Raw genomic sequence first — 27,207 nt, forward strand, 5'->3', positions numbered from 1 at the left:
ATCTAATATTAGCTAGACAAAACACAGTTGAGATAGAAAGAAGATCCTAATTACAACATAAAATCAAAGTAGGAAAAAGGAGGGAAAAAATAAATTGACAGTAAAGTGTATTGTATGAAAAACAGTTAGAACAGTAATAAACTTCTTAAAATTGAAACAAACAAACATAAACAACAACAAAAAAAACAGCCCACAAAACAATCTACTGCTTGATAGTAGCTACAGGTGGATTCCCTGTGTAAAGGTCAGGGTAGGCTGAAAATCTGGACCAGTTTCTTTCAAACTTAATCCAATCCAGCTTGGAAATGAAACAAAATGAAAAGAAAAACCACAACAGAATGATTAGGAGACATAGAATAGAATAGAATAGATTAGAATAGAATAGAATAGAATAGGTTGGAAGAGACCTTCAAGATCATCGTGTCCAATCTATCATCCAACACCACCTAATCAACTAAACCACGGCACCAAGCACCCCATCAAGTCTCCTCCTAAACACCTCCAATGATGACGACTCCACCACCTCCTTGGGCAGCCCATTCCAATGGCTAATCACTCTCTCTATGAAGAATTTCTTCCTAACATCCAGTCTAAATCTCCCCTGGAACAGCTTGAGACTATGTCCTCTAGACTGTGTCCAGAGACTGTGTCCACATAGACACCCAGAAAGGAGCAGAGAAAAAGAATTGTTTTAGATGGTACCTAATGAGACTTAATGAATTTCTATCACAAGTATTTATTGATCTCAGAGTTAGGAGATGGAGAAAGTGATGAAAAGCCCTTAAATCAAATGTACTAACCACATCTAACACAGCTAACACCTCTAAGGAGAATACAAGTTTACAGTACAATCAAACACAACTGAAATGGATTTCCACTTAATGGATATAACTGAATTGTCAACAACAATATATAAAATGCACCATCAGTCAAGGCAGACAAAGGAGAGAGCACTGAGATGCTTGCTATAACATGCAGTTTCACAGATCTGTTAAAAAATGTTTTATATCTGGTGGGAAATCATCCCTTGTATAAATGCAACCCAAGGGGGACTAATAGAAGTAATATTGCTGTTAACAGATTTAGAAGGGGAAACTAATTACATATTCATGGCAAAATGAGGCCTCAGGGGAAGAGGTTAAAAAACCACTGCAGCATAGTTTTCAGTTTGAAGATGTAAAAAACCACTATACACATTTGAATGTAACATTCACAGCAAGATTCACAAGGCAGTGAGAAAAGCAGAAAGAGAAGAGTAACCAACCAACATCAACAGTCCTGGGGCGGGTACACCTCAGTGAGCGCCTTTGAGTAGGATCCGAGGAATGCCAGATATCCAGGAGGTTGTAGGAAAAGACATTGCTCCACATGCCTGTGCAATGGTAGAGAACAGGTGAAATTGCTTTGGAAATCTTTTAATTGCAAATATCTCTAAGTAAATAAATAAGCCACAAAACTTTCTGCTTTGCAAGGGGTATCAGGAAACCTTAATAATTCCAAACTCTCACAGAAGTTGTATGAAGTTCTTTTGTGGCAACTCACTCTGTCCTCAAAAAGGAACCTACCCTTTTAAGCACTCTCTTGGACCTTTGGTCACTGTAATTCATTGCCAAGCACAGCTATTGCCAATACGCTGCGTAACAACATTTTCTGTCCTATAAGCAGCTGTCATCAGAGAGTAAACCCATGCCATTTCCCGTAAGGAAATAAGGATTGGGTCTACAAAGCGTGTCATATACAACCAGTGTCGTAGTTTGGGCTGGGTGCCCTCTGCTACAGGGGTGTTTCCTGTGTCCAGAAGTCCATCCCAGTGGGTGGACTCAGGAAATTAGGTATTTCTACCATAATCCCTTGTACCACTATAAATTTTGCGGTGGGGTCTGGCACTTCCTCTTTCCTTCCCTCTCCGAGACTTGGTAACTGGGGGAGAGATCTCCCGGCCATGGGCCTGATTGGGCCCAAGGCCACAGGGGGATGGGCAGTCTCAGGCCTGGCCAGCTGAGACTAGCCCAGCAGAGGGAGGGGGAAGAAGGAGCCCTGGGGGTTTTGGATGCACCCTCAGGTGGGGATGGGATCTTTCTTTGTCACTGCGCTTTGGGTTTTCTGTAACATTCACCGCTTTCTATTTAAACTTTCATCACTTTTGCAATCCGTTTGTCTGAGTCGTTATTTCTGCCTGTGGTGGGGAGGGGATCTGCCCCACCCCATTACAACCAGGTACTCACTTGTTTGGAATCTGCTAGAGCGCAGTTTGGGATAGTCTGCAAAGTAGTTGTCTAAAACAAGACATCCTCACTGTCCCTTCAGTTTAGGAAATATTTTGAGTTGCTGGAACATGTCCAGAGAAGGGCAACAAAGCTGGGGAGGGGTTTGGAACACAAGCCCTATGAGGAGAGACTAAGGGAGCTGGGGTTACTTAGCATGGAGAAGAGGAGGCTCAGAAGAGACCTTATTGCTCTCCACAACTACCTGAAGGGAGGTTGTAGTCAGCTGGGGGCTGGTCTCTTCTCCCAGGCAACGAGCACCAGAACAAGAGGACACAGTCTCAAGCTGTGCCAGGGGAGAATTAGGCTGGATGTTAGGAAGAAGTTTTTCCACAGAAAGAGTGACTGGCCATTGGAATGTGCTGCCCAGGGTGATGGTGGAGTCACCATCACTGGAGGTGTTTAGGAAGAGACTGGATGGGTTGCTAGGTGCCATGGTTTAGTTGATTAGATAGTGTTGGATGATAAGTTGGACTCACTGATCTCAAAGTTCTCTTCCAACCTGGTTAATTCTATTCTATTCTAAAGTTCTTGTGAAACTCCTGTTCTTCTCCTTGTTATTCTCATTCTCACAGTCCTTCCTCCAGTTTCACCCTCCCACTTAAAAGAACATCCAAAAATATCTCCCCAGTGCAGAAGTCTCCAGAAGCCTTTTGGATCTTCCTGAGAGAAACTCTGCCAGAGAAGGCAGTGCTGAATTTTGTCTTAAAAATCTCTACCAGTGAGAGTTCTGCAAAAGCTGTACAGAGGATGCAATAGTTTGAACTGCACAATGCAACAATCAGGCATTCCATAAGTTAGTAACAGAAATAAAATTCCCTTCTAAACCTGGCCTGTTCTTGGTGTGAGGCAAGAAGCCAAGGGTCTTCTGCTTCGCTGGAAGTCCCCATAAGAATGGAACTCACTTGAGAAATATTAGAAATACATAATGAAGGAATCAGAGATGGGTTCCCTGGCTCACACTTAGCCAGCAACCAGAGTTCATTTGCAGATTATTACTGGCCAGTTTCCTTCAACACAACCTCATCTCAGTGAAGCTTGAGAAGCTTCTGTCCAGGCCTGCTGTGACAGGGCATCTCCTCTGGTTTCTCCTCTCTTCACTTGGTGCCTTTTCACTTTGTAACTCCTCTGTTCCCTGAGCCCCAGGATTCACATCCTGCTTGTGCATTTTAATGTCTTTCCAAGCCTGTTGTCCCACCAAAACTTGGTCTTAATTGCATTGCGATGGTCCTCTAACCACTTGCACTGAACTTTCATGGTGCCTGTATTCACTGAAGTGAGAACTATGAGAGATTGCACCTCTTACTAAGCAGAGAGAGTGGAAGATAACAGCCAAGCTTCATGCACCCTTGCTTTTCTTCTGGAACCGTCAGGTCTTGCGTCTCCATAAACTCTTCAAACCTTTGCAGCTGTAGCCGCTGCTCTTAGAAAAAGCCTTGCCTCTCCCTGCAAATGACACCTTTCTTTTATCTTTCAGCTATCACACGGTAACCAACAGTACATTTTAATTGCAACCCAGGAGGGCATTGCACGTTGTAGCACTAGATGGCAACATTGCTTTAACTCTCTATCTTCCCAAAAGGTGCACCTATGGCTGTAGGGTCACAAGCCTCATTCAGACGTTGAAGCTGAGAACACAGCTCAGCCCAGCCTGCATGTGTGCTTTCTACCTGGCCACCTTGAGTATGAACACACTACACCACTGTCCTCACAGAACTTCCTTTAAAGTAGAATCATAGAATCAACAAGGCCGGACCTCAAAGATTATGAAGTCCAACCTGTCACCCAACACCTCATGAATACTAGACCATGGCACCAAGTGCCACATTCAATCCCCTCTTGAACACCTCCAGGGATGGGGACTCCACCACCTCCCTGGGCAGCACATTCCAATGTCTAACAACTCTCTCAGTGAAGAACTTTCTCCTCACCTCAAGCCTAAACCTCCCCTGGTACAGCTTGAGACACTGTCCTCTTGTTCTGCAGCTGATTGCCTAAGAGAAGAGACCAACCCCCTCCTGGCTACAACCACCTTTCAGGTAGTTGTAGACAGCAAGGAGGTCTCCCCTGAGCCTCCTCTTCTCCAGGCTAAACAATCCCAGCTCCCTCAGCCTCTCCTCATAGGGCTTGTGCTCCAAATCCCTCACCAGCTTTGTTGCCCTTCTCTGGACACATTCCAGCAGCTCAACATCTTTCCTAAACTGAGGGGCCCAGAACTGGACACAGGACTCAAGGTGTGGCCTAACCAGTGCTGAGTACAGAGGCACAATGATTTCCCTGCTCCTGCTGGCCACACTATTCTTGATGCAGCCCAGGATGCCATTGGCCTTCTTGGCCACCTGGGCACAAAGTAGTTTTTAGCCCACCTCCATCATCTAAGGAGCTCAGACAGAGAGGGAGAGCAATATGATGCATGCATTGCTTCAGTCATGAATGTTGAAGGGCACTGGCTGCAATACGCAGGGTCTGTACATACTGAAAATAAATGATGGTTTTATGCAATGTAATTTCCACAATGAGTACTTCACCTTTCATGAAGCAGATGCGGGACTCAGGGAGCCTCTTCATCAGGCGACCCATGAAGAACTCGCTGCCAAAATCCTCAGCACGAATGAAGGCACCGTATTTTAAGAACCCAACCTCATAAGGAGTGAACTCCACCCATTCTGCAGAGGCACAACATGAATTTTTAAATGTCAGTCCTGTTCTTACCTCCCTGCAGGAAGGGCTCCGAAGTGACGCAGAAGCAGATGCAGGAGAAACCCCATCAGCAGGGTGATTACAGAACGGACTTCTTCAGGGTAAAGAGCTATCATTCAGCTGGTTTCAGCTGCTCAGTCAGTAACAGTTCCCAAACCTGTTCATACAGAGGTGTCCAATGAGCCTCTGTATGTAAGACATAAGTCAACTTTATACCAAAATGGGTTAGCCTAAGTTACCCTACATGGAGAGCTAAGGCTTTGACTTGTGAGTACCTTGGCTGTCCTTAAGCATCTCCCCTAGATTTCTCCTGCCCCATGGAAGATGGGTTCCTTCCAGAGCCTAGGCAGAAAGTCTAGAAATGGAAGAGGAAGTTAAGGGGAAAAGGGAACTGTTAATAAATGCTATGGTTCAGCAGTGCAAGAGATTGCAGGATGTGCCAGTAACTGATAATGCAGATCATTTGAACACGAACCAAGTCCAGATAGAGCTCAGTTTTGCCATCACCTTTGAATTCTGAAAGGCTGTAGTCTTGTTTGATGTTGAGGACCATGTAGATAGGTAAGGGATTCTGACCCTGCCTTAGTGCCTGTCGCTCATCTGAGAGTTTGTGGTTGTTCTTCTGTGAATTGACCAGAAACAGAAAAAGAGCAAAACCAAAGGACCTTCTTGGCATACTGTATAGGCTTCCAAGATTATAACAAAATAAATACCTGCTTCCATCTTCATTTTCTTACTCTCTCCACTCATTTTTGTGTCCAGACATTTTTTTTAACCAAGGAATGATCTAAACATTTACACAGAAGGTTATTTAATTGCAAGTAAATGGTAGGACAATGGTCTCTCGTCTCAGTATATGCATCTACTTTACATGGATTATTTAAGTTCTCACGGGGAGGAGCAGAGCAAAAGAAGCCAAGGGCGAGACTCTGCTGTTAGGTGCTCAGATATTCATACTGGTAGAAGGTTTCCTGCTTGTGGTAGTTTTAGGCTATGCCTTTACAATTTAGCTGGGGGAAACTTGAACCCACCACACTGCTCTACAGAATAGCCCTTGGGCTGCTAGTAATGTGTTGAGAGACATGTGGGTACAAATCCTTTGCTTCATAGCCAGCAGAAACCATCTGCTGGATTTTGCTGGTATGCTTTTAGGCTAGCATCTATCCCTGGAGCTTCATTTGCCATACAACAGTATTCACTAGCTGTTAGGTAAAACAGAGAGACGCTACCCCATCACTTAATGCCTTTTCCAGCAGAAGCCCCCAAAAATCAATGCTAGAGATCTGGTATCCCTCTTGCTTCCGCAGTTTTAGCTCCTTGTCATAGTACTTCAAGCTCTCCAGGGAAAAGCAGCTTAGTTTGCACTTGGTCATATGTCTGCGGACTTCACTGATCGGTCTGGACAGATCTTTGCGTGACCAATCAGGGCTCTGATACAAATGGGACAAAGTCCTGGGGGGAGAAAAAAAGAAAGGAAATATATTGTCATATACCTGAAAAATGCTTTCACTCTTCAGATTTGGATTTAAGGACCACATCAAATTATCTTGATGTTAGTTAAAAACATCTTTGGGGCTTGGTTTATTACTGAAGAGAAAAGACAACCCCTCAAATCACTAGAGAAACCTGAAGACTTGGAAACCCTGCTCTGTGCTGTGCAGGTTTATGCACAAAACTGTGATTTGCAGCAGAGCCATTCATTAGGAAAGATCCTAGAGGTGAAACAAAGCCTTAAAGAAAATGTTGTTCCCTGTAAGGGGTAACCTCATTAATGTTTATAAATGTGCAAAGGGTAAGTGTCAAGTGGATGGAGCTAGGATCTTCTCAGTGATGTCCAATGACAGGACAAGGGGCATAGGAAGTCCACGTGAACATGAGGAAGAATTTTTTCACTGTGAGGGCAATTGAACACTGGAACAGGCTGCCCAGGGGAGTTGTGGCATCTCCCTCTCTGGAGACATTCAAGACCCATCTGCATGCATTCTTGTGTGATCTCACATAGGTGACCCTGCTCTGGCAGGGGCATTGGACTGGATGATTTTTGGAGTCCCTTCTAAGTCTTAACATTCTGTGATTCTGTGTAAGCAGAGCCTAGGCCATGCACTGTTCAGGCAGTGTGCTCCCAACACAGCCATAAAAAACTCAAGACTGAAGTAATACATCTTTCTTTACAATGGAGGTGATAAATGATGTCTTTGTTCAGGATCTCCTTACCATGTTGAACCAGATGACCCAGTGATGTATGAAATAGCATCTAAGAGATCCAGCTTCTGAAGACCTAATAGGTTGCCTAGCAAAGATGTCAGTGCCCGGGTGCCGCCTCCTGTTGTCATGACTGCTATGACTGGTACCTGTTTAAATACCAACACAGCAGTGGTAAGCAACAGCTTAGTTTGCATATGCATGTGATCAGAACTGAGTGAGTTGCTGCAATTCTGTCCCACAAGAAATTCCAACATTTTCCCAAGCATAGGGGGGTGGGGAGGTGGAGATATGAAAAAAATGGTATTTTCCACAGGGGAAAACAAAATTAATAAAAAAAGTATTTAGTCATTAGTTAATTTTCACCTTTTTTTGATAAAAAAAATCAAGACATTTTGATTCTAAGTTGCTACAAGTGGCCTTACCAAAACAGCTCAAAACTTGCTCTTTGAAGGCATTGCGACATTAGACTGCATTTTCCTTAGTGGAACATCATCGTGTAAGAGCTCTATTTTGGGAGCACACAGAGCTCATCCTCTTTTGTAAGTATAATGACTAGATTACATTTCCTATAAAGTCCTTAGAGTATATAATTGCAGTGAAAAACAAAGCTTAATTGCATGGAAATTGTGTTACTGTTACAAGAAGGCAAAATTCTCCAGAAACCCCACTGAGAGCAGGAGGATCCAAATGACATTTCCCTTACATTTTTGCAGACAATTGCATCAAGGGGAAAAATCAGAATTGGCCGGATTCAAATCAAACATTTCACACCAAAGCAAAATATTCTGATTTGGGTTTATCTGACTATGAAAATAACATTCTGCTGGAATGGAAAATCTGACATTAGTCATTAGAAGTACTACTTCTGAAAAAAATCTTATACTTAAGAAACTGCTTCCCCCCCCACCCCGACACTGTTTTGTTAATGAGGAACGATGTACTGATGTGATCGGTTTGTGAGCAGAGACACATAGAACTACTCTGCCATATAATGTTTCATGTCTTTGGTCCAGCTGTCCTGCCTAAGTGAAAAAAAAGAAATAACCTCTCAAAATGAAAACTTCGAGACACTTGAACGTGTCCAGAGAAGGGCAACAAGGCTGGGGAGAGGCCTTGAGCACAAGCCTTATGAGGAGAGGCTGAGGGAGCTGGGATTGTTTAGCCTGGAGAAGTGGAGGCTCAGGGGAGACCTTATTGCTCTCTACAACTACCTGAAGGGATGTTGTAGCCAGGAAGGGGTTGGTCTCTTCTCTCTAGCAACCAGCACCAGAACAAGGGGACACAGTCTCAAGCTGCACCAGGGGAAGTTTAGGCTCGAGGTGAAGAGAAAGTTCTTCACAGAGAGAGTCATTAGCCATTGGAATGTGCTGCCCAGGGAGGTGGTGGAGTCACAGTCCCTGGAAGTGTTCAAGAGGAGATTGGACGTGGCACTTGGTGCCATGGTCTAGTCATGAGGTCTTGGGTGACAGGTTGGACTCGATTTTTGAGGTCTCTTCCAACCTTGGTGATACTGTGAAGTATCTGATCACAGCCCATGTTTCCTCCCTAAAGCACCAATCATCCCCACACCAGTATGGACATGAAAAAACAAAACAAAACCCTAAGCCAGTCAGAGAAATGATTTAAAAAATGCATGTAACGTCTTTGTGGTATTAGAGTGACAACAGAGCTGAGATGATAGGCACCAGAGGAGGCAGTCTGTGATAAGAACATTCTCGTTGGTATTATGTGCCACCTGGACTGTTAGATTTCCCCCCTCCAAAATCTGATAGTGTAAAATACCTGATAGGGCCTTGGTGACTGAATGTTCAGCTAAGAGAGCAGGACTAGCCAGATCTATAATTCACAGATGAAAAAGAAATAAGATAGGGAAAATCTTCTGATTTATGACATTCTGTTTTCTGAGCAAACATGCATACCAGCTGGGTTTGATACTACCAATGCTCTCACACTGTTTCATCTAAACATTTCTCAGTGCTTTACATGGGGCATTGAATATATCAGGGCTGGTTAAAGAACAATACACAAAAGGCTAACATGCAAACATATTTCTGTTACACAGCACTGTCCAGGGTGCTCTCCATACCTCATGGTCTTGTAGGTCTTGCTCTAAATGAAGTGCTTTTTTCAGCGCAGAAGCCACAAACTTCCTCCTTTTCTGCAGGAAATTTTTCTCCTCCATACACAGATCAAAATCCAAGCGAACATCTAAGTTTCTTGACCTCAAACAAAGTCCAGGGTTAGATAGGATGTGCATGATCACTTAAAACTCATGTCTGGACACATGCTTTCCAAGTCACAGATTCTACTATTAGGCTTAGAAAAGGTCCCACAAAAGCTCATCACAAACAGTATAGACAAGGTGGAGAAAGGGCTGAGAGAGTTCAAAAGCTGTATATTCTTATGGAGAAGAAAATAAACACAAACAAATAAAACCCTGAACAATCCCCAAGACAGAAAGTTTGTTTATTGCCATACTAATTTTTAATAAATGCCTAACATAAATCCATATATAGATTCTATAAACAGTGGGAAATTTAGGATTTGCTGCCTGAAAACCTCCAAGTTTGATAAATACAAATACTCTGAATTCCTTCCAGGTAAGGAACGTAAGATATAAGCTCATAGCTCCATGGATTTTGCTGGCTGGAAAGATTAATCTCCCTATGCAAACTGGACTCCTGAATAGTAGTGTAACAATACATTTCACCCAGCACAATTGAAAGAGTTCTCCTCCTGCACACAGGCAACTAACACACAGTGGTAAATACAATCACTGACTTAATATTTTCTGCTTCTGTTACAGAGGAAGGTAAGAAAGCAAAAAGCTGAGCAGCATCTTTTTTGCACAACCACAAAACTCAAAGACAGAATTTCTTACCAGTCATTTGACTTCACATGCAAATTGATTGTTTCATCCTAGGAAAAAAAACACAAAACAAACCCAAACCAACAAACCACAATAGAAGCACTGAAGATGATTTTACATCCTATGCTTTCAGTCAACTTTGAAGCCCTTCACTTCTCCTAAGAGCCACATTGGAGCCACAAAGCCATAAGAGTCAGAAAATCATTCAATTTTTAAGACTCCAAGTCATCTTTGTTTTCTTTAAATTGTTTTATACTGAAGATCCAAAGAGAAGTATACAACAAAAACCAGCACCAGATCTGCCAGTGTGCTCCATCTTGCCCCATCGTTTCTGTTTGCTCTGACTTACATTACAGCTCAGTGTGCACTTGCAGCCCAGAAAGCCAATCAGATCCTGGGGTGCATCAAGAGAAGTGTGGCGAGCAGGTCAAGGGAGGTGATTCTCCCCCTCTACTCAGCTCTGCTGAGACCCCACCTGGAGTACTGCCTGCAGTTTTGGAGCTCCTATTACAAGAGGGATATGGACGTGCTGGAGCATGTCCAGAGAAGGGCCACGAGGATGATCAGAGGGCCTACAAGAAGGCTGGGGAGGGACTTCTCAGGGTATCAGGCAGTGATAGGACTAGGGGGAATGGAATGAAGCTGGAGGTGAGGAGATTCAGGCTAGATGTGAGGAGGAAGTTCTTCACTGTGAGAGTGATGAAGCCCTGGAATGGGTTGTCCAGGGAGGTGGTTGAGGCCCCATCCCTGGAGGTGTTTAAGCCCAGGCTGGATGAGGCTCTGGCCAGCCTGATGTAGTGTGGGGTGTCCCTGCCCATGGCAGGGGGGTTGGAACTAGATGGTCCTTGTGGTCCCTTCCAACCATGACTGATACTATGATACTATTAGTGCCCAAGCTGGTCACAGAAATTACCTAGCCAAACATTTGGCTGTGGTTTTTGGTTCTACAGGTCCATAACCCTCTCTGCTATGAACGTAAGGGCATTAACGTCTGGATACCTAAATGCCTTCTTTACAATGACCTAAATAACTCCTGCCTATTGATCTTGGGTCTGTAGTCTCACATTTATTCTAAAAAGCTGGTACCAATCACCTTGGCTACTGCTACTTTCTCCTTGAAGGGAAGTGAATCCAGAGGAATAGTGAGGGATGCATGGGAGTCTTTTTTCTCTTCACCTGAGGTACTCTGAAAAACAAAATATTATGTAGAAAAATATTTAATGCATACACTACAAAAATGTCCTATCACCAACTTATGTTTTTCAAATGGTGTCACTATGCAACAGCTTCCAAGTTGAGATCTAATACTTAGGAATCATAGAGGGTACAGTGCTCTTCCATAGCAGAAATCACAAAAAGATGGGCTTTAATCAAAAATACAAGTTCTTTTCATGTGCCTCAGTCAGGTACAGAAACCCATGAGTTCACTGTGTTTATTCATGCTGGCAATCACATACCAAGCAGAAACAAGGCTTCTTCTCTGCCAGAGCCACACGCAGCTCCGACAGGCTGTACTTTATGTAATGGAAGTCCAGGGACAAGGTGGGCTGACTGGGTGAGCCCAGAGAGAGGGTCTGGCTCTCTTCATAGGATCCCTTCACTGAAAATAAGAAGTCTTTTTCTAAAACCAAAACAAAACAGACAAACAAAACCCCATAGAAAAGTTAATGTCTCTGATCTCAAAAAGAGAACCTTCAAAATTCATGGTCATTTATATATACAAAATATTCAATGATGCTTAAAAGCTCACAGGTTCTACTTATCCAACCAGAAAACATCACAGTAAGAAGAAAGATGGTGGAAAGAAAGATGGTGGAAAGAAAGATGGTGGAAAGAAAGATGGTGGAAAGAAAGATGGTGGAAAGAAAGATGGTGGAAAGAAAGATGGTGGAAAGAAAGATGGTGGAAAGAAAGATGGTGGAAAGAAAGATGGTGGAAAGAAAGATGGTGGAAAGAAAGATGGTGGAAAGAAAGATGGTGGAAAGAAAGATGGTGGAAAGAAAGATGGTGGAAAGAAAGATGGTGGAAAGAAAGATGGTGGAAAGAAAGATGGTGGAAAGAAAGATGGTGGAAAGAAAGATGGTGGAAAGAAAGATGGTGGAAAGAAAGATGGTGGAAAGAAAGATGGTGGAAAGAAAGATGGTGGAAAATAAAACAACAGTAGCAAAATGTAAATTATTGAGATAAAAATATATATTTACATCTATTTTACATCATTAATAAGATTCCTTATGACTCCTGTCCTTCACTCTTAACTTCAGTCCCATTTTCATAGGTAGTCAGCATAGACACACCAGTAAGTATTTGGTCTATGATCTCGACTATACTACTAACTATCTGGTTCCTGTGCTCTAGTTTTAAGAATTAAGTAGGAAAATTATCAGATAAGAAAATGACCAAAAAAAAAAAAGAGACATTTTCAATGTATCATAAAATAAGGTTTTTATTTTCTACTTTAAAGTCTAACCTGAAGGTTCTTTCTTTGTCCATTTATTGTCCACCAGGACTTCCAAGCAGGAAATTTCACGAGTCTGTAGCAGGGATAAATGATAAGAGAATTAGCTATACAAAACTATGCTATATCTGAGTCACTTCACTGCACTGCCAGACCCCACATCTCCCTCCCCTTCAGCCCTGCCTGCAGTGAGGTGCTGAGGCACCTGCCAGAGTCACCACTCCCATCACTAGCATGAAAATGAAAATAGAAGAGAAATAGTCTAACATTACCACTAATACACCATTAGTGACAAGCTTCTCAGGAGGGACTGGTCTGAAAGAGAGGGGGGGAGGAGGGGGAAATTACAATCACAATTTAAATGACCCAAATACATCTTTAAATGAGCACCAAGGAATAACACTTTCTTTAAAGGTTGCCTTGTCCAGCACTGTCTCAAATATGTTCCTGAATTTTAATTTTGGGAGGCATCTGAAATGTGTCTTCCTTATTTTTTTAACAATAATGGTGAACAATGGCAATGAGCACAATGGCTGCCATTCTTACTATCCTTCTCTCCCTCCTCCAGCAAATCAACAAATTGGTAGCTACCAAACACAGTGCTCTAGCTAATACACAGCTAACTTGATAAACACCAACTATGGCTATGCTGAGAATTTAAAACTCTACTACAAACAATGCTAACATGTTTGACTGCTTCCTTTTGCAAAGGACAACTCTGTGGGGGTTTTACTCACATGCTTTCTGATGCAAACTCAACCTCCAGCATCTCTTGTGTCTGTAAAAGATTCATTCATTATAAGCATTTTAATTCATTTCATTTCTCACTGGCTATGGTTGTCAATTATTAGTCTGGCTCCTGAAACAGCTCTTAAAATCAAATTTCCTTCCCACTGTAGGATATGCTCACATAAGTGAAATCAATCAAGTTAAAGTGATTTTTTGAAGGATTCTCCCTCCTTCATTAACCATCAGTCCCCAGGCTGACTGCATTTGTCCATTCTGTGGTGAGGCAGAAGTTAAATGGTCACACAGACAACCCCCAATAAGCAATAACTCCCAACCTGCAGTAACAGCTGGCTTAAAACTGTCTGAAGCCTTGTTTTTTTTTTCTGGGTAATGTTATCAGAAGGCTGATACTGTTGGCTAACAAAGGGCATTCTCGATTCTTCTGATCAAAAATACATGGACAACAGAGTGACCAGTCACCAGACAAGTTAATATAGACTGCCTGACAATATCACTGTAGAGCTGCACATAACCTATAAGAAAAGCCACTAAACCAGAAAATCTATTAAAGTATCTAAATAGAATAGAATAGAATTAACCAGGTTGGAAACGACCTTTGAGATCATTGAGTCCAATCTATCATCCAACACTATCTAATCAACTAAACCATGGCACCAAGCACCCCATCCAGTCTCTTCCTAAACACCTCCAGTGATAGTGACTCCACCACCTCCCTGGGCAGCACATTCTAACAGCCAATCACCCTTTCTGTGAAGAACTTCTTCCTAACATGCAGCCTAAACCTCCCCTGGCACAGCTTGAGACTGTGTCCTCCTGTTCTGGTGCTGGTTGCCTGGGAGAAGAGACCAACCCCCACCTGTCTACAACCTCCCTTCAGGTAGTTGTGGAGAGCAAGAAGGTCTCCCCTGAGCCTCCTCTTCTCCAGGCTAAGCAACCCCAGCTCCCTCAGCTTCTCCTCATAAGGCTTGTGATGCAATGGAGCACCGAGATCCCATGCTCAAGTCATCATGCACCCATTCATGCATATTGAAGTAATGAGACAGTTAGGGCAACTGTCTATCAGTAGGGTTTAGCACCTGTGCAAGAAAACCAAACCCTATTTGAGCAACAGAGTTAAGAAAAAGATTGAAAAAAAAAAAAAAAAGAATGGAAGGCAGACAGATAGAAAGGGTCATAAAAACCCAAAGAGATTTGAGGAGCTGGTAAAAAGTTTCAGGATTATGTCAAAGGCAGAGAGGTAAACCTTGCTGACTTAGCTGAACAACATTTGGAGGGTATTTTACAGCACACATGAAGTGGAAGCTAATAAGAAAGAAATCCCACCCACAGTATCACAGTATAACTAAGTTGGAAGAGACCCCAAGGATCATTGAGTCCAACCTGTCTCCACAGACCTCATGACTAGACCATGGCACCAAGTGCCACGTCCAATCCCCTCTTGAACACCTCTAGGGACAGTGACTCCACCACCTCCCTGGGCAGCACATTTCAATGACGAATGACTCTCTCGGTGAAGAACTTTCTCCTCACTTCGAGTCTAAACTTCCCCTGGCACAGCTTGAGACTGTGTCCCCTAATTTTTTACAAGATGTTGTTTAGGAGGGACTATCAGAAACTTATATCCTTGCTGTGGCCAAGGCAGTTTTATTGCTCACCTTTTGATCTAGCTGAAAAGTCAAGTGGACCGTTTCTCCAAGCTGGATTTTAGCAACATCAAAGAGGACAGTGAAGAGGAGGTCATCTTTCATGACTTCGTTTTCATCGTAGACTTTCAGCTCAAGAATATTCTGTGAACAGAGGTGCAGGATTAGGAACACCTCTAGTTTGAGACTTTATGAAGGTACAGGGAGACACGCTCAGCATGTTAAGGAAGACAGAGACATGGTGCTGAAGAAAGGTACTATGAATGAAACACAGTTGGGTTTGTTGCTGATTTTCCCCAGCAGAGTAATTTAAATGTCAAAGTCTTGGAGAAGCATTGAATATGTAGCTCCCAAATTGAACATTTGGGTTGAGGTCACCATTTTTCCCTGAATTGTAGGAAACCACCTAGTGGTGGAGTTAAAAAAATAATCTTTAGATATAAGCAATGAATAAAACATGTTAAGGAAGCATCATGTAATTACTGCATGGTTGCATAATTATATCCTGGAAATTGTTAATCAGATCACAGGGAGATAATTACCATGGAATCTACATAAACAGCTTTTGTTAAATTGGTGGGGAAAAAAGCATGGAAAGCAGCAGAACAAAGGCCTGTTTCCATCAGATTGTATCCTATACCTCCTTTTCCTTCCTCCCACAGCACAAATCTCCTGCTCTCCCTTCTTGGTCACCTGCTTCCTTGAATGGACTTGAGGGGCAACAGCCCTGTTCTGATTTGCTCATATGTGCCTCCCAGAGTGCTGAGCAAATTAACATCACCAACTCTTTTGTCATTGGGGAAACAATTCAGACCTCTCTCCATATACTCAGCAGCTCATTTTCATATAAGTTACAGGGATCTCTTGTCCCAGAGATCCTTACTTGCCCATCAGATTTAAGTGAAACTTGCTAAGAGGTTTAAATGATGCTTATTAAAGATGCACAGCTAGGCACATGGTCTCACACGAAAACACCTGCACAAAAAGAGTGAGCAGGTGAGCTTTGTTGCCTTAAAATTTCACAAGGAATCACAGGAAAGGTCCAGAAGATCTGGTTAAATGATTGAATATACAAATACACAGAAAATAAGGATGATCCTGAATCCAAGTATTTAATTTTGAGATCTATCATTTCTATAAGAACCCAGCAAGAGAGAGATGGCAAGCTGTAGTGAACTGGAGTCTGCAGTTTGCTATCAGAAAAGGGATGCTGCCTTTTCAGGCCATATAGTTAAATGCAGACAAAAACCCAATCCTGCTTGGGGCCGAGATGGTCAGCAGTGAGCTCCTGACCACCATTCTTGCTAAGAGAAACATACTGTCAAGAGGTAGTGGCCTAGTTTACATGCCAGCCATAAATAGAATAGAATAGAATAGACCAGACCAGACCAGACCAGGTTGGAAGAGACCTTCAAGATCATTGTGTCCAACCTATCATCCAACACCACCTAATCAACTAAACCATGCAACCAAGCACCCTATCAAGTCTCCTCCTGAACACCTCCAGTGATGGTGACTCCACCACCTCCTTGGGCAGCCCATTCCAATGGGCAATCACTCCCTTCGTGTAAAGCACTCTCCTAACCGCCAGCCTAATCCTCCCCTGGCACAGCCTGAGACTGTGTCCTCTTGTTCTGGTGCTGGTTGCCTGGGAGAAGAGACCAACCTCTGCCTGGCTACAACCTCCCTTAAGGTAGTTGTAGAGAGCAACAAGGTCACCCCTGAGTCTCCTCTTCCCCAGGCTAAGCAACCCCAGCTCCCTCAGTCTCTCCTCTGAGAAGAGCTATAGAAGGTGAAGGAGGGCATATGCTTAAAATTGGTAGGTAGTTTGCAGTTTGTAGAAGGCAGACTTACACTGAAGAGCAGATCAGCCTTCCTAGCTGTGATACTGCAACAGAGCATCTCTATTTGGCTAAAACGGCTGACTTATTGCCTCACTGACTGACTGGAGTCCCTCAGTTACGCCTGGCAATTCAGGAGGAGCATGAACAGGGTGCTGGCTGGCTAAGGAGATTCTGTGTGGGCTGAGTGTGTAGGAAGCAGCTGAGGCTCTCTGGGCAGTTCACAATTTCTATCTGTTGCTGACAGAGGATATGAAGGTAGCATTGCTGGGAACCAGGTACCGAGCAGAGGCAACTCTCAGTGGGGCTGTGTGCCACCAGCTCCAAGCAGTGTGGATCTCCTAGAACTAGTGGAGTGCTGCCCACATCACCAGCACAGGAAGCCCTCACAAACTGTTGTCAGACATTCAGGAAAACAAATGCCTTTCAGTAAACACTTCTGTCCCCAAGGGAACTAGCCCAACATACCCAGAAGAGTTTTTCTCTTCCACAGTGATGGTGTATTACACAATTTTACTGAGTTCTGGCTCCTGTGTTTTAGGAAGATGAATACCTCAATGATACACAAGACAAGCAACACCAAAAAAATCATCAGAAACTGTCTCTGACCAGAGGGTAAATGAGCTGAGCAGTTGCAGCATACTCAGAGAAACCTTTGAGAGCCTTAGCTTAGTCTGTTGAGCCCAGGCAGCAGTTGCAGACATGCCAGAATGCTTTGGTTGTCTCAGATCCTCAGGATACAATTGTGGAACCCCTACCGAAACCACCATGCTGCTGTTCCCACACACTGAAAATTTTTTGGGCTAATGCCTCACATCTTGTCTCCTGCTACAAACTTACTACACAGTAAATGTAAAGGTTCCTAAATATTGTTCTGTGAAGGACTAGTTCAAGCAGATTCCTGTGGCCAAGATATATTTTTTCACCTGTTATGTGTGGTGTTGCAGTTTTGAAAGACCTGTCTGTCATGAACCACAGCAAAGAGCAGGCGTTCTGGTGCAAGAGTTGCAGATCAGTGGGTGCTTGTTCCCAGGCTGCAATGCCTGTCCCTTGTATTTTGCCTCCCTGATAAACCTACAGGGCTCAATGAAATTATGCCTCACTTGTATTTTGAAAGAATCTGGAATTTTTTCCATGTCTGTAAGGAAAGCACTGGCTGAGGGCCACTAATTGGCAGACATGTTAAAGCCAAAAGCCATACCAAACAGGGCCAGTACCACCTAACTCTGTGGAAATAAAACTGAGAACCTGGGTAACTTGTGTAGATAAAGTCTAGAGTGTTTGCTGAATGGATATCCTGTAGTGTAGGAACAGTTTGAGCTATTCTGATGCTCTTTTGGAGGATTTTATTGACGCTCACAAGAGCCAGGAGACTGGCCTGCTGATTCAGCAAGTGGCAAAATGCTCATGTCCTGCTCTGCCATAGCACTAGCAACTTAAGGGTTCAAGTAGTAAAGCAGAGTTTGATTGCCCCAAGTGTGAAGTAAGCTTGGCTTACTCAGCCCTTCACTGATCTTTGTGGACTCCTAGATTCTAATGTTGATGACATCTTTTGGAGGGAGCAGATAGTGGGACTTCCAAATCTTCTTAAACTCTAACACTATCTTGAAGGTTAAAGCCCAGCTGGTCTTCTTTCACAAACTTTAACTGCTGCTTTGTACTTTATTTGGGTGGGGATTTTTGTTTGTTTGATTGCAGGTAGTTCCAAAGGAATGGTAAAAATTACAGCACAGTGCTGCTTCTGCTACTTAGCTCATGCAAGTCTTTCATGCTGTTCAATTCATTCTCACCTTGCTCTTGGGAAGCAGTGATTTTAAAGGGGGGTGGGGAGAGAGGAGGGGGAAAGAAGAAGAAGAAGTGAAAAGTGATAGAACAACATACAAATAGTTGTGCATTATCTTGGCTATATTTTATATATCAGAAAATAAATCTTGGGTTTGATGCTGCAAATCCCTTTCACCCATAGCCTAGTCATATCTCATATCTATTTGGTTTTGTGGTATCCTACATATCAATCACACAATGAGCTCTCTGCCCTAAAAGAAAAACAAAACAAAACAAATGAACAAACAAACCAAACAAAGAAACAAACAACAAAAAATCCCAAATGAACTCTGCATCTTACTTTTACTTGGCTCTGGATCCTGAAGCAGAATGTTTCATTCCACACTGGATCTTTGCAGTTCTTGATGGTTTTGGTCCGGACAGTCTCGGGGGAAGCAGTGGGCAAGGACAGGCTGACATAGCAATCCGTTTGACTGACTGTATTTGGAAAAGAGAGATTGTAACTAACAAATCACTATAAATATCTTAGAGCATAGCCCTATAGCCCTGTGCAGACAGCAAGCTGCAGAAAGGAGATACAGTTTCTAGTTTCTTGCATGTCATTATTCCATATCTCTCACTACTATTTGTTTCCTCCTGCAGGTGGGAACTCTGGTCAGTCACAGAGATTCAAAGAAGCTGTTGTAATAAAGACAACTGGTAAGAAAAAAATATGCAGAGCTACTTTCAGTTAACAAAACCGATCCTTGGTATGTCCTGTTTGTTGCAAATCAACAGATTTCTGTGATGGAGAAGAAAATAGTTGAAAAGCTTTCCTGCCCATGGCAGGGAGGTTGGAGTAGATGATCTATAAGGTCCCTTCCAATCTAAGCCATTCTAGGATTTTAAGAGAATCTTTTTAAAGGGTAAAACATTTGCTGAACTCCTTCAGCATTTAAACAAGCATGTAACTTTGTTGTTCACTCTTGAGAAGTGAACAGAAGAGCTAAAGAGGGTCTGGGTACAAAGGATCTTCCCTCTCTGGTTTGCTACCCCTAACAAAGCTGTAACCAATCCGTGACATGAGCCAACTGTCTCACCCAACACATGAGCACTTCCCTTCACCATCAACAAATCAGCAAAAACTGATTGAGCCTTGATACTGAAGAGACCTCTGATTTCTGAGAAAGACTTTAATCTAACACAAGGCTGCACAGTTAGCTACAAGTATGGCATTAAATCTTCATAACACATGGAGGCTGCTTTGGAGTGCGCTCCCACAAACTGCCTCTAGACTCAAGCTGGAGCAAACAGCTATGCTGGGCATTGTTGCAGGGAGTTGATGAGTTGTATCTTGGGATTGCCAGAGTTTGAGGTGAGAGGCAGGTTGGGTACACGTATGTCTGCACAACTAATTTTCCTTTTGTGTGCTAATCTAATGTACATGGAGTTTTTGCTGGTTAGGCTTCCAATACTGATAAGAGGATAATGGGAAGCAGTGCTGTGTGTCTGCTCCCAGGTGCACAGAAGAGTTGAGGTTTCATGAACCTATGGTAAGAAACTGCAACTCTGAAAATACAGTGAAGAGAAGTGGGACTTTCTGCAGTGTTGTTCACCCTTTCCAGCACTTCCATTCGGAGCAGAGCTGCTGCATGTCAGTCCTGGAGGCTCTTTGCATTTATTTTTAGGCAACTGACATTTACTTTGTCTGCTGGGCAACTATAGCTGTCTCTAATGTTCCCAGCTCTAAGAACCCATTTTGAAAACACAGTAACAGTCAGATTTGGGTGTAGCAGGGAGTTTGGTACAGTGGGATACATGCTGAGAGGCAGCATGACTAAGCGGGTAAACCTGCTGGAAAAGGTCTCATGATGCATTGGCTCCAGTCCTATCTCTGCTCCAAGCTGCTAAGTCACTCCGAACGATTGCTTCAACTTAAATTTATCTTGCTTCTCTATCTGCAGTATCACTGTCAATAAAACAACGATAATGATCCTTTCCTCTTTTGTAATCTGCTTTGACACCCCATCATTAAAAAGCATTATACAAAAACTAACTACTGTTATTAATATTTCTACACAATCCAGGAGGAGAAGCTGCCTTCCCAGTGACCCCATTACTCTTTCTCTACCACTCTCCTGGTACTCATTCCACACTTTCTTTAAAGTTGTGGTATAACCCATGTGGCAATGAGCAGCTGTTGCTTAACACAATTTGCACAATCAGGTTATGTATGAGTTATCTTTCAAGTCTTCTGAGAGATACTGCCTGAACATGAAACATCTTCCAGTTTTTCTGCATGCATTTCATAGTTTCCCCTTTACTATCCATAACAGGGAAGAAATTAATATCACAAATACAGATGCCTACAGTTCTCAGAAGTAATATTAGGATGTTTTTAGACTGATTACTGCAATTTTAAATTGCAGAATCTGCGCAATGGACCTGTAGATAACAATTTCCCAGTAAAGGAAGTGATAAAAGAATTCTTTAGCTCACACCCTCACAATCTTTTCCACAGCTTTCCCATTGATTTTTAACATTTGAAAAAGACAATATTAACTTTGCATAGTTACTAATACCAGAGAAGCAGATAAGAGTGAGAATACCTGTTTGTTTAGCAGCTGTATCTGTCAGTTATGGACTACTAATACATGTGTGTTTTAGTAGATTTATTGATTTATGGTCTGGGATACCTATGGGCTGCACATACCAGCTATGAATCCTAATTTAGAGGGCATTCAATCAAAGAATCTCTGGACTTGTCACAACCTTGTATCTGGACAGAGATGCGGTAGCTTAGTTTAGTCTTTCATGTTCTGAACACAACAGAGCTGCAGCCATCTTGAGAAGGTAGTCCAGTCTTTAGCAAGGTTGTTCACACTTAAGAGTGAAAACGAGGTCCCAACACCACCTCAGTTAGCAACCAGGGAGGTCTCAATCTCAGCATAGCCCAAGATAAGAATGAAGATAGAGACAGAGATATTTGAATCTGAAACCAAGAAATTACTGCTAAGCTACTGCATGAAGAACAGCAAATTATGCCCCCAAACTATAATTTTGCAGGATTTCTTTGCTGATATATACATAACAGATTTAGATAAACATTGGATCGTATCCCAAATACACAATATTAAGTGCAGGTCATGAGATTTAACACTGAGATCTCTTTTCATATGTTCCCATTCTTGGACAGGGACAAGCGAATGCTCAGTGCCTTCCATGTTGTTGTTCTATTCCACTCTCTTCCTCCCTCCCCTGTAAAAAGTTTTAATCAGCCACTAAAATTAAACATGCCCAGACTGAAGAGATTTGACTTGAACAGGCTGGCCTGTGAGAAAGGGCTGAAAGAAATGGAGTTTGCTAATGCAAAAATAACAACAAAGACGACTGTCAATTAACATGGTCTCTTCTGTAATAACCAAGGAAGCTAATGATCTGTGGCTCTGTGCAGCCAGAGGGAAATTAACAAAAATATTAAGAAAATTGTTCCAGCTCTAAGAGAGAGAACTCTAGAGATTTAGAAATTAGTTAGGCAACTCATTTCAGAGGTGGATGATACCCAGATATGTATTGAAGGGTGACAGATAAGGTAAACTTGATCCTCCTTCAGGAAAAGAAGACCAGCCCAGGTGAACCTATGAGGTGTCATTTGGAATGATTGCCACATGGCAGCCATGTTTATGCTGGAAGGCAATAAACAGGATAATCATGTCACATCAATTATATGCCATGGAAACCAACTAGCTGGTCTCCCTGCCAGCTTGACTGTCTGGGAAGGAAGTGATAGGATATCCTTACGTTGTACACCAGCCCAAGAGACTGATTCCCAGATATCTGGGCACTGCCTTCAAAACAGCTCCAAACCTTCTTTGCCATGTATAAACTGTGAGTTCGCTGGAAAAGCTGCCACCTTTCCCCTCCAAACACTACAGTCTCGAAGTAACAAGGCCTAAATCCATACCTAGAGCTTCCATCTGCTGTCAAAATGTAGCAGTTCAAGCCTTAACTGGGACTTAAGAGCTCAGATGGGGGCAAGGTTGAGCATCTCTCCCCCTGCTCTCCCCTCCTCCCTCCCAACAGAGAGAAAAAAGAAAGGGAAGGAGCAAATTCACCAAGAAATAATTTGGAGTCAGCTCAGAAGTAGAGAGGTAAAGAGTTTTTCTTTAAACAATATATATATATATATATAACAATAACAGATAAGGTTCACAGGGTCAAGGAACAAGGATGGATGGGAGGAGAAAAAAAACAAACAAGAATACAAAACCAGTCTCTCTCTGAAGAGGCGTGGAGGCAGCAGGGAGAAGGATCAGGCCTGACCACGTGGCAGAGGAGCAGGAAGGCAGCTGCAGTAGCTCTCATCCAGGAAGGCAGGACCCAAAAAGAGCTAATGGCTGCAATGTCCTTCCTTTTATACCCAAGCTGGGCAGGGAGGGGGGAGTGGAACAGACTCAGTTTCCCAGGGGGAAAATGCCCTGCAGGGAGGGCAAAGCACTCACAAGCCCTCTCCCCCTATTTTCAGGATGGGCGTTAACCCATCACACAAAAGGAAACAACACAAAAAGCAACAGAGCAAAGAAGCCCCCAGCAAGCTGTGCTACAACCTCTCCCACCCATTCCAACTCCTCCATGAAGCAACAGGGGATAAATTACATTTCCTGAGTGGTACTTTGGGTAAGTGTAGTGCTCTTGCAAGATTTGTACATCATCCTTATATGCACTCTCTTTTGGCAAAGGAAACAGCCTGAAGTTTGTAAATGTCATTCTGTGAATTAAATTTTGTACCTACAGGGCATTACACAGAGGTAAAGATTACAGTTTGATTATTTGGGTTTATTTGTTAAAGAGACTTCATTCAGCTTGGATTAAAAGTTTATACTGCAGCAATGGCTCATCCTGACATAAATTCTACCACGTGGATGTGTTGCCACCACGCACTTTGCTCTTGGCAGCCCAGTCTTCACATTTTATGCATCTTTTCTACAAATGTGCCACCAGCAGTTTCTTTCACATCAAAGTAAGCTACAGACAAACACAGAGCCTCCAGACTATCTTTTGTCAGAAGACTACAACTAATCCTGTTTTCACAGTGAAATTAAATGAGTTTATATTCTGGCTGGAGTCCTCCCAGCTTTCCAAATGATCTAGCAGGCTGCAACTTCCCTGTAAGTAAGAATGAATGAAAGCATTAACAATTGGTATACCTGACTAACAAGAAACATTTATACCCAAGACCCTTTTTGGCTAGTTTTCATTGTTGATCTGGAGTAGAACTCTTTAAAAGGATGTTGTCAAGATTGTTCCAAACAAATGGGAAAAGATTCATACCTTTGCCATGCAGGTATTCAAAGACTGTCAATTAAATAGAAGAATACAATGCAAGCACCAGCAGCAACATTTGTGAATGAATCTTACCTCTAACCTTCACTGGCTACTTCTGCAGCACTACTTTATTGGCTCCTGTTGAAGATATAGTCACACAAAGTGTCCAAGAGAAAAGCCACAGTCTTATGTGGATGCTGTCATGCATCTTTTCAGCAATGTGGACTATCACAGGCATGTTAAACATTGGTTTCCCACATAATAACAAATCACATCTGTGTTCTTGGTCCTTATCTACAAATTAATCCGTGTCCTCAGATCACCAAAAAGTTTGCCTGAAACTCCTCCTCTCTGGAGACCTATAAATGTCCTCAAGCTCTGTGATCTTGCCTGTGGGTAAGACTTTCCCTGACACTGCTCTGAGCATTCAGAACAAACCTCCACAGGGACCAGGACATAGTATAGGCCTTATCACATTATGCATTTATATTACATCTTGCCTCAGTAGCACTCATACAGATGTGTGTAAAAGAGCACTAAGAGAGCACAGAGGCATAAAGCAAAATAGGGCTCTGCTTAGAGGGTATGTAAAAGAGAGAATTACTGATTACAGGCATCAGACACACTGCTTAATGCACAGCTGGGTGAACTACAGGTACTGTTGTCTTAGAATCATAGAATTATTTTGTTTGGAAAAGGTCTTTAAGAACATTAAGCCCAACCAGTATCTAACTGCACTATGTATGGTGCCAAACCATGTCCTCTAGCACCATAACTATGCATCTTTTAAACACCTCCAGGGATGGTGATTCAAGCATCTGCCTAGGGAATCTCTTCCAGTGTTTGACAACCCCTTTCAGTGAAGAGTTTTCTTCTAATATCTGATCTGAACTCCCCTGGTGCGACTTGAGGTCATTTCCTCTCATCCTATCACATGTCACTAGTGAGAAGATGCCAGCATCCAACCTCCATTCAGGTAGCTGTGAAGAGTGATAAGGTCAGGCTCCTTTTCTCCAAACTAAACAACCAGACCCTTCACCAGCTTCATTGCCCTTCTCTGGACACTCTCCAGCACCTCATCTTGTAGTGGGGGCTCCAAAACTAAGCAAGTACTCAAGTGCAGCCTTACCAGTACTGAGACAATCACTACCTAGTCCTGCTCATCACACTGTTCCTGATAGAGGCCAGGATGCTGTTGGACTTTGTGGACACCTAAGCACCCTGTTTGCTCATATTCAGCCTGCTGGTGGATCAATACCCTTAGGTCTTTCTCTATTGGACAGCTTTCCAATCACTCTTCCCTAACAGTGTAGGACTGGACCTGACCATCCAGTCATTTTTTTTACCCAGTGAAACATCTACCCATTCAAGCCATAAGCAGCCAGTGTGTCCAGGAGAACGCTATGGTAGACAGTATTAAACTATTTAGTAAAGTCCAGGTAAACAACATCCACAGAAACAAGAAACATTTATACCTAAGACCCTTTATGTCTAGTTTTCATTGTTGAACTGGAATAGAACTATTGAAAAGGATGTTGTCAAGATTGTTCTGAACAAATGGGATTTAAGTGAGTCACCTTGTCATAGAAGGAGATCAGATTCATAAAGCAGAACCTGCCCTTCATGAACCAATGCTGATCACCAGGGCTTGATCACCTGGTCGCCCTGCGCATGCTGCATAATGGCACTCCATGACCTTCCCCATCACCAAGGTCAAACTGATGGGTCTCTAGTTCTCCTAATCCTCCTTTCAGCTTTTCTTGCAGATGGGCATCACATTTGCCAATTTCCAGATAATTGGGCTTCCCTGACTAGCCAGGGCCGCTGATAAATGACGGAAAGTAGTTTGGTAACCACACTTGGTCATGATGCAACCAGAGAAACCAGGACAAAGCTAGAACAAATTCTGCAGGTTTTTTTAAACACTGTGTAAGAAAATCTATTGGATATCAATGAACAGAAATGCACTTGAAGGTATTTTTCACAGCAAAATACCAAGGACAGGAAGTTTCATCAAAGGAATACTTCAAAAATCCTGTAACAATTCCTGACATAAGTAAATGTCTGTTAACAATCCTTGTATTGTTTACAAACTTCTTTGACTGTCCAAATAACAGTTAACATTACTGTAAATACAGATCTGATGATATTCAGTTTGTGGTTACTGCTCAGTGTCAAGTGAAGTATACCTTGGTCTTAAAGTCGGTGCATAGTTAAGCAACCATAAAGAGTAAAAATATGATCCTTATCAAGGATGAGCAAAACCTCCAAGGTACAATAACTTTTAAGCTGTGGGAGACTGTAAGCGTGGGAAAAGGCAATCCTACTTTCCTAAGCAATGAGAAGGTGTTACACAGCTCAGCCCAAGTGAATTTGTAAATATAGAGAGCCTCTTCAGAAGTGAAAGCACACACCTGTTGACAGCTGCTGAAGTTGCTTACAGACATTTGAAAGAAAATGCATGCTAGTCTTGGACTATCTGTGTTGTTTATTACCACACCATTTCATAAAGCATCCATCTGGGTCTGCTGGAACTTTCTGAGTGCCAACTAGGAAGTTCAATCCTGAGCAGTCTCCCACTACCTTTTAACTCTGCAAGCCAAATGGTGGAGGACAGGTGAATCACTGCATGGGTCTGTGTCTTCTCAAACCACTGTGTGGCTCTACACTGCTGCCATCATCACCTATTCATTCCAGCTTCTTTTCTCCACCCAAGCTTCTCCCATGTTCACTTCTGTTGCCTCCATCCTTTTCAAACCTGTTTAAAAACAGGCCTTGGCATTTTTAAGAAATACAAAACACTTCAGAATCTTTTTCAAGCACTTATTAACTAGAAGCCTCCTCTAAACAAGAGAATAATCAAATCTATTAAGAACATGCAGTGCTATCACTAAAGGTTTTAAAGATCACCTCTGGGCTGGTACCGTATTAGAGCACGGTAGCTGCCCTCACCTTTTTCTTTGAGACAGATGAGCCTAACATTTAACTAAGGTTGTTTACTTCTTTTACCAGTCCTTCAGTCAGCAATCAGCTCATCCTCCTAATTCCCCTACTGAAGTCTGTGCTTTAGAGGCGAGGAATTAGTGTTTTGAAGAAACTCATCTTCTCCAAGGTTACACCAAGAATCTGAATGAAGTCAAGGGGAACATCACACTCAATACCGTTACCTTCCAAAGCAGTTTTCTGTACTAGCACACAGAAGTACACAAAAGCCAGCACAGCTGCAAGTAGATGATAGAATAGAATAGACCAGACCAGGTTGGAAGAGACCTTCAAGATCATCACGTCCAACCTATCAATCAATCCAACCCACCTAATCAATTAAACCATGGCACCAAGCACCCCATCAAGTCTCCTCCTGAACACCTCCAATGATGGTGACTCCACCACC

The 27,207-nt window shown here is 42.7% G+C and overlaps 1 protein-coding gene across 1 annotated transcript in view; it reads right to left on the reverse strand.

The window, feature by feature from the left end:
* LOC104298868 (cytosolic phospholipase A2 epsilon) overlaps positions 1 to 27,207 on the reverse strand; it is a 39,492-nt gene that overhangs the window by 3,730 nt on the left and 8,555 nt on the right. Inside the window, exons 3-16 of the mRNA XM_054161513.1 lie at positions 18,853 to 18,989; positions 14,899 to 15,030; positions 13,231 to 13,271; positions 12,766 to 12,808; positions 12,506 to 12,569; positions 11,496 to 11,659; positions 11,132 to 11,224; positions 10,051 to 10,088; positions 9,256 to 9,391; positions 7,179 to 7,315; positions 6,194 to 6,416; positions 5,472 to 5,586; positions 4,793 to 4,930; positions 1,265 to 1,372 (exon numbers count right to left, since the gene is read on the reverse strand). Coding sequence (XP_054017488.1) covers positions 1,265 to 1,372; positions 4,793 to 4,930; positions 5,472 to 5,586; positions 6,194 to 6,416; positions 7,179 to 7,315; positions 9,256 to 9,391; positions 10,051 to 10,088; positions 11,132 to 11,224; positions 11,496 to 11,659; positions 12,506 to 12,569; positions 12,766 to 12,808; positions 13,231 to 13,271; positions 14,899 to 15,030; positions 18,853 to 18,989 — 1,569 coding nt within the window. The remainder of the gene's footprint in view (positions 1 to 1,264; positions 1,373 to 4,792; positions 4,931 to 5,471; positions 5,587 to 6,193; positions 6,417 to 7,178; positions 7,316 to 9,255; positions 9,392 to 10,050; positions 10,089 to 11,131; positions 11,225 to 11,495; positions 11,660 to 12,505; positions 12,570 to 12,765; positions 12,809 to 13,230; positions 13,272 to 14,898; positions 15,031 to 18,852; positions 18,990 to 27,207) is intronic.

This window comes from Dryobates pubescens, chromosome 5 (genome assembly GCF_014839835.1).
Source record: "Dryobates pubescens isolate bDryPub1 chromosome 5, bDryPub1.pri, whole genome shotgun sequence".
Lineage (NCBI taxonomy): Eukaryota > Metazoa > Chordata > Aves > Piciformes > Picidae > Dryobates > Dryobates pubescens.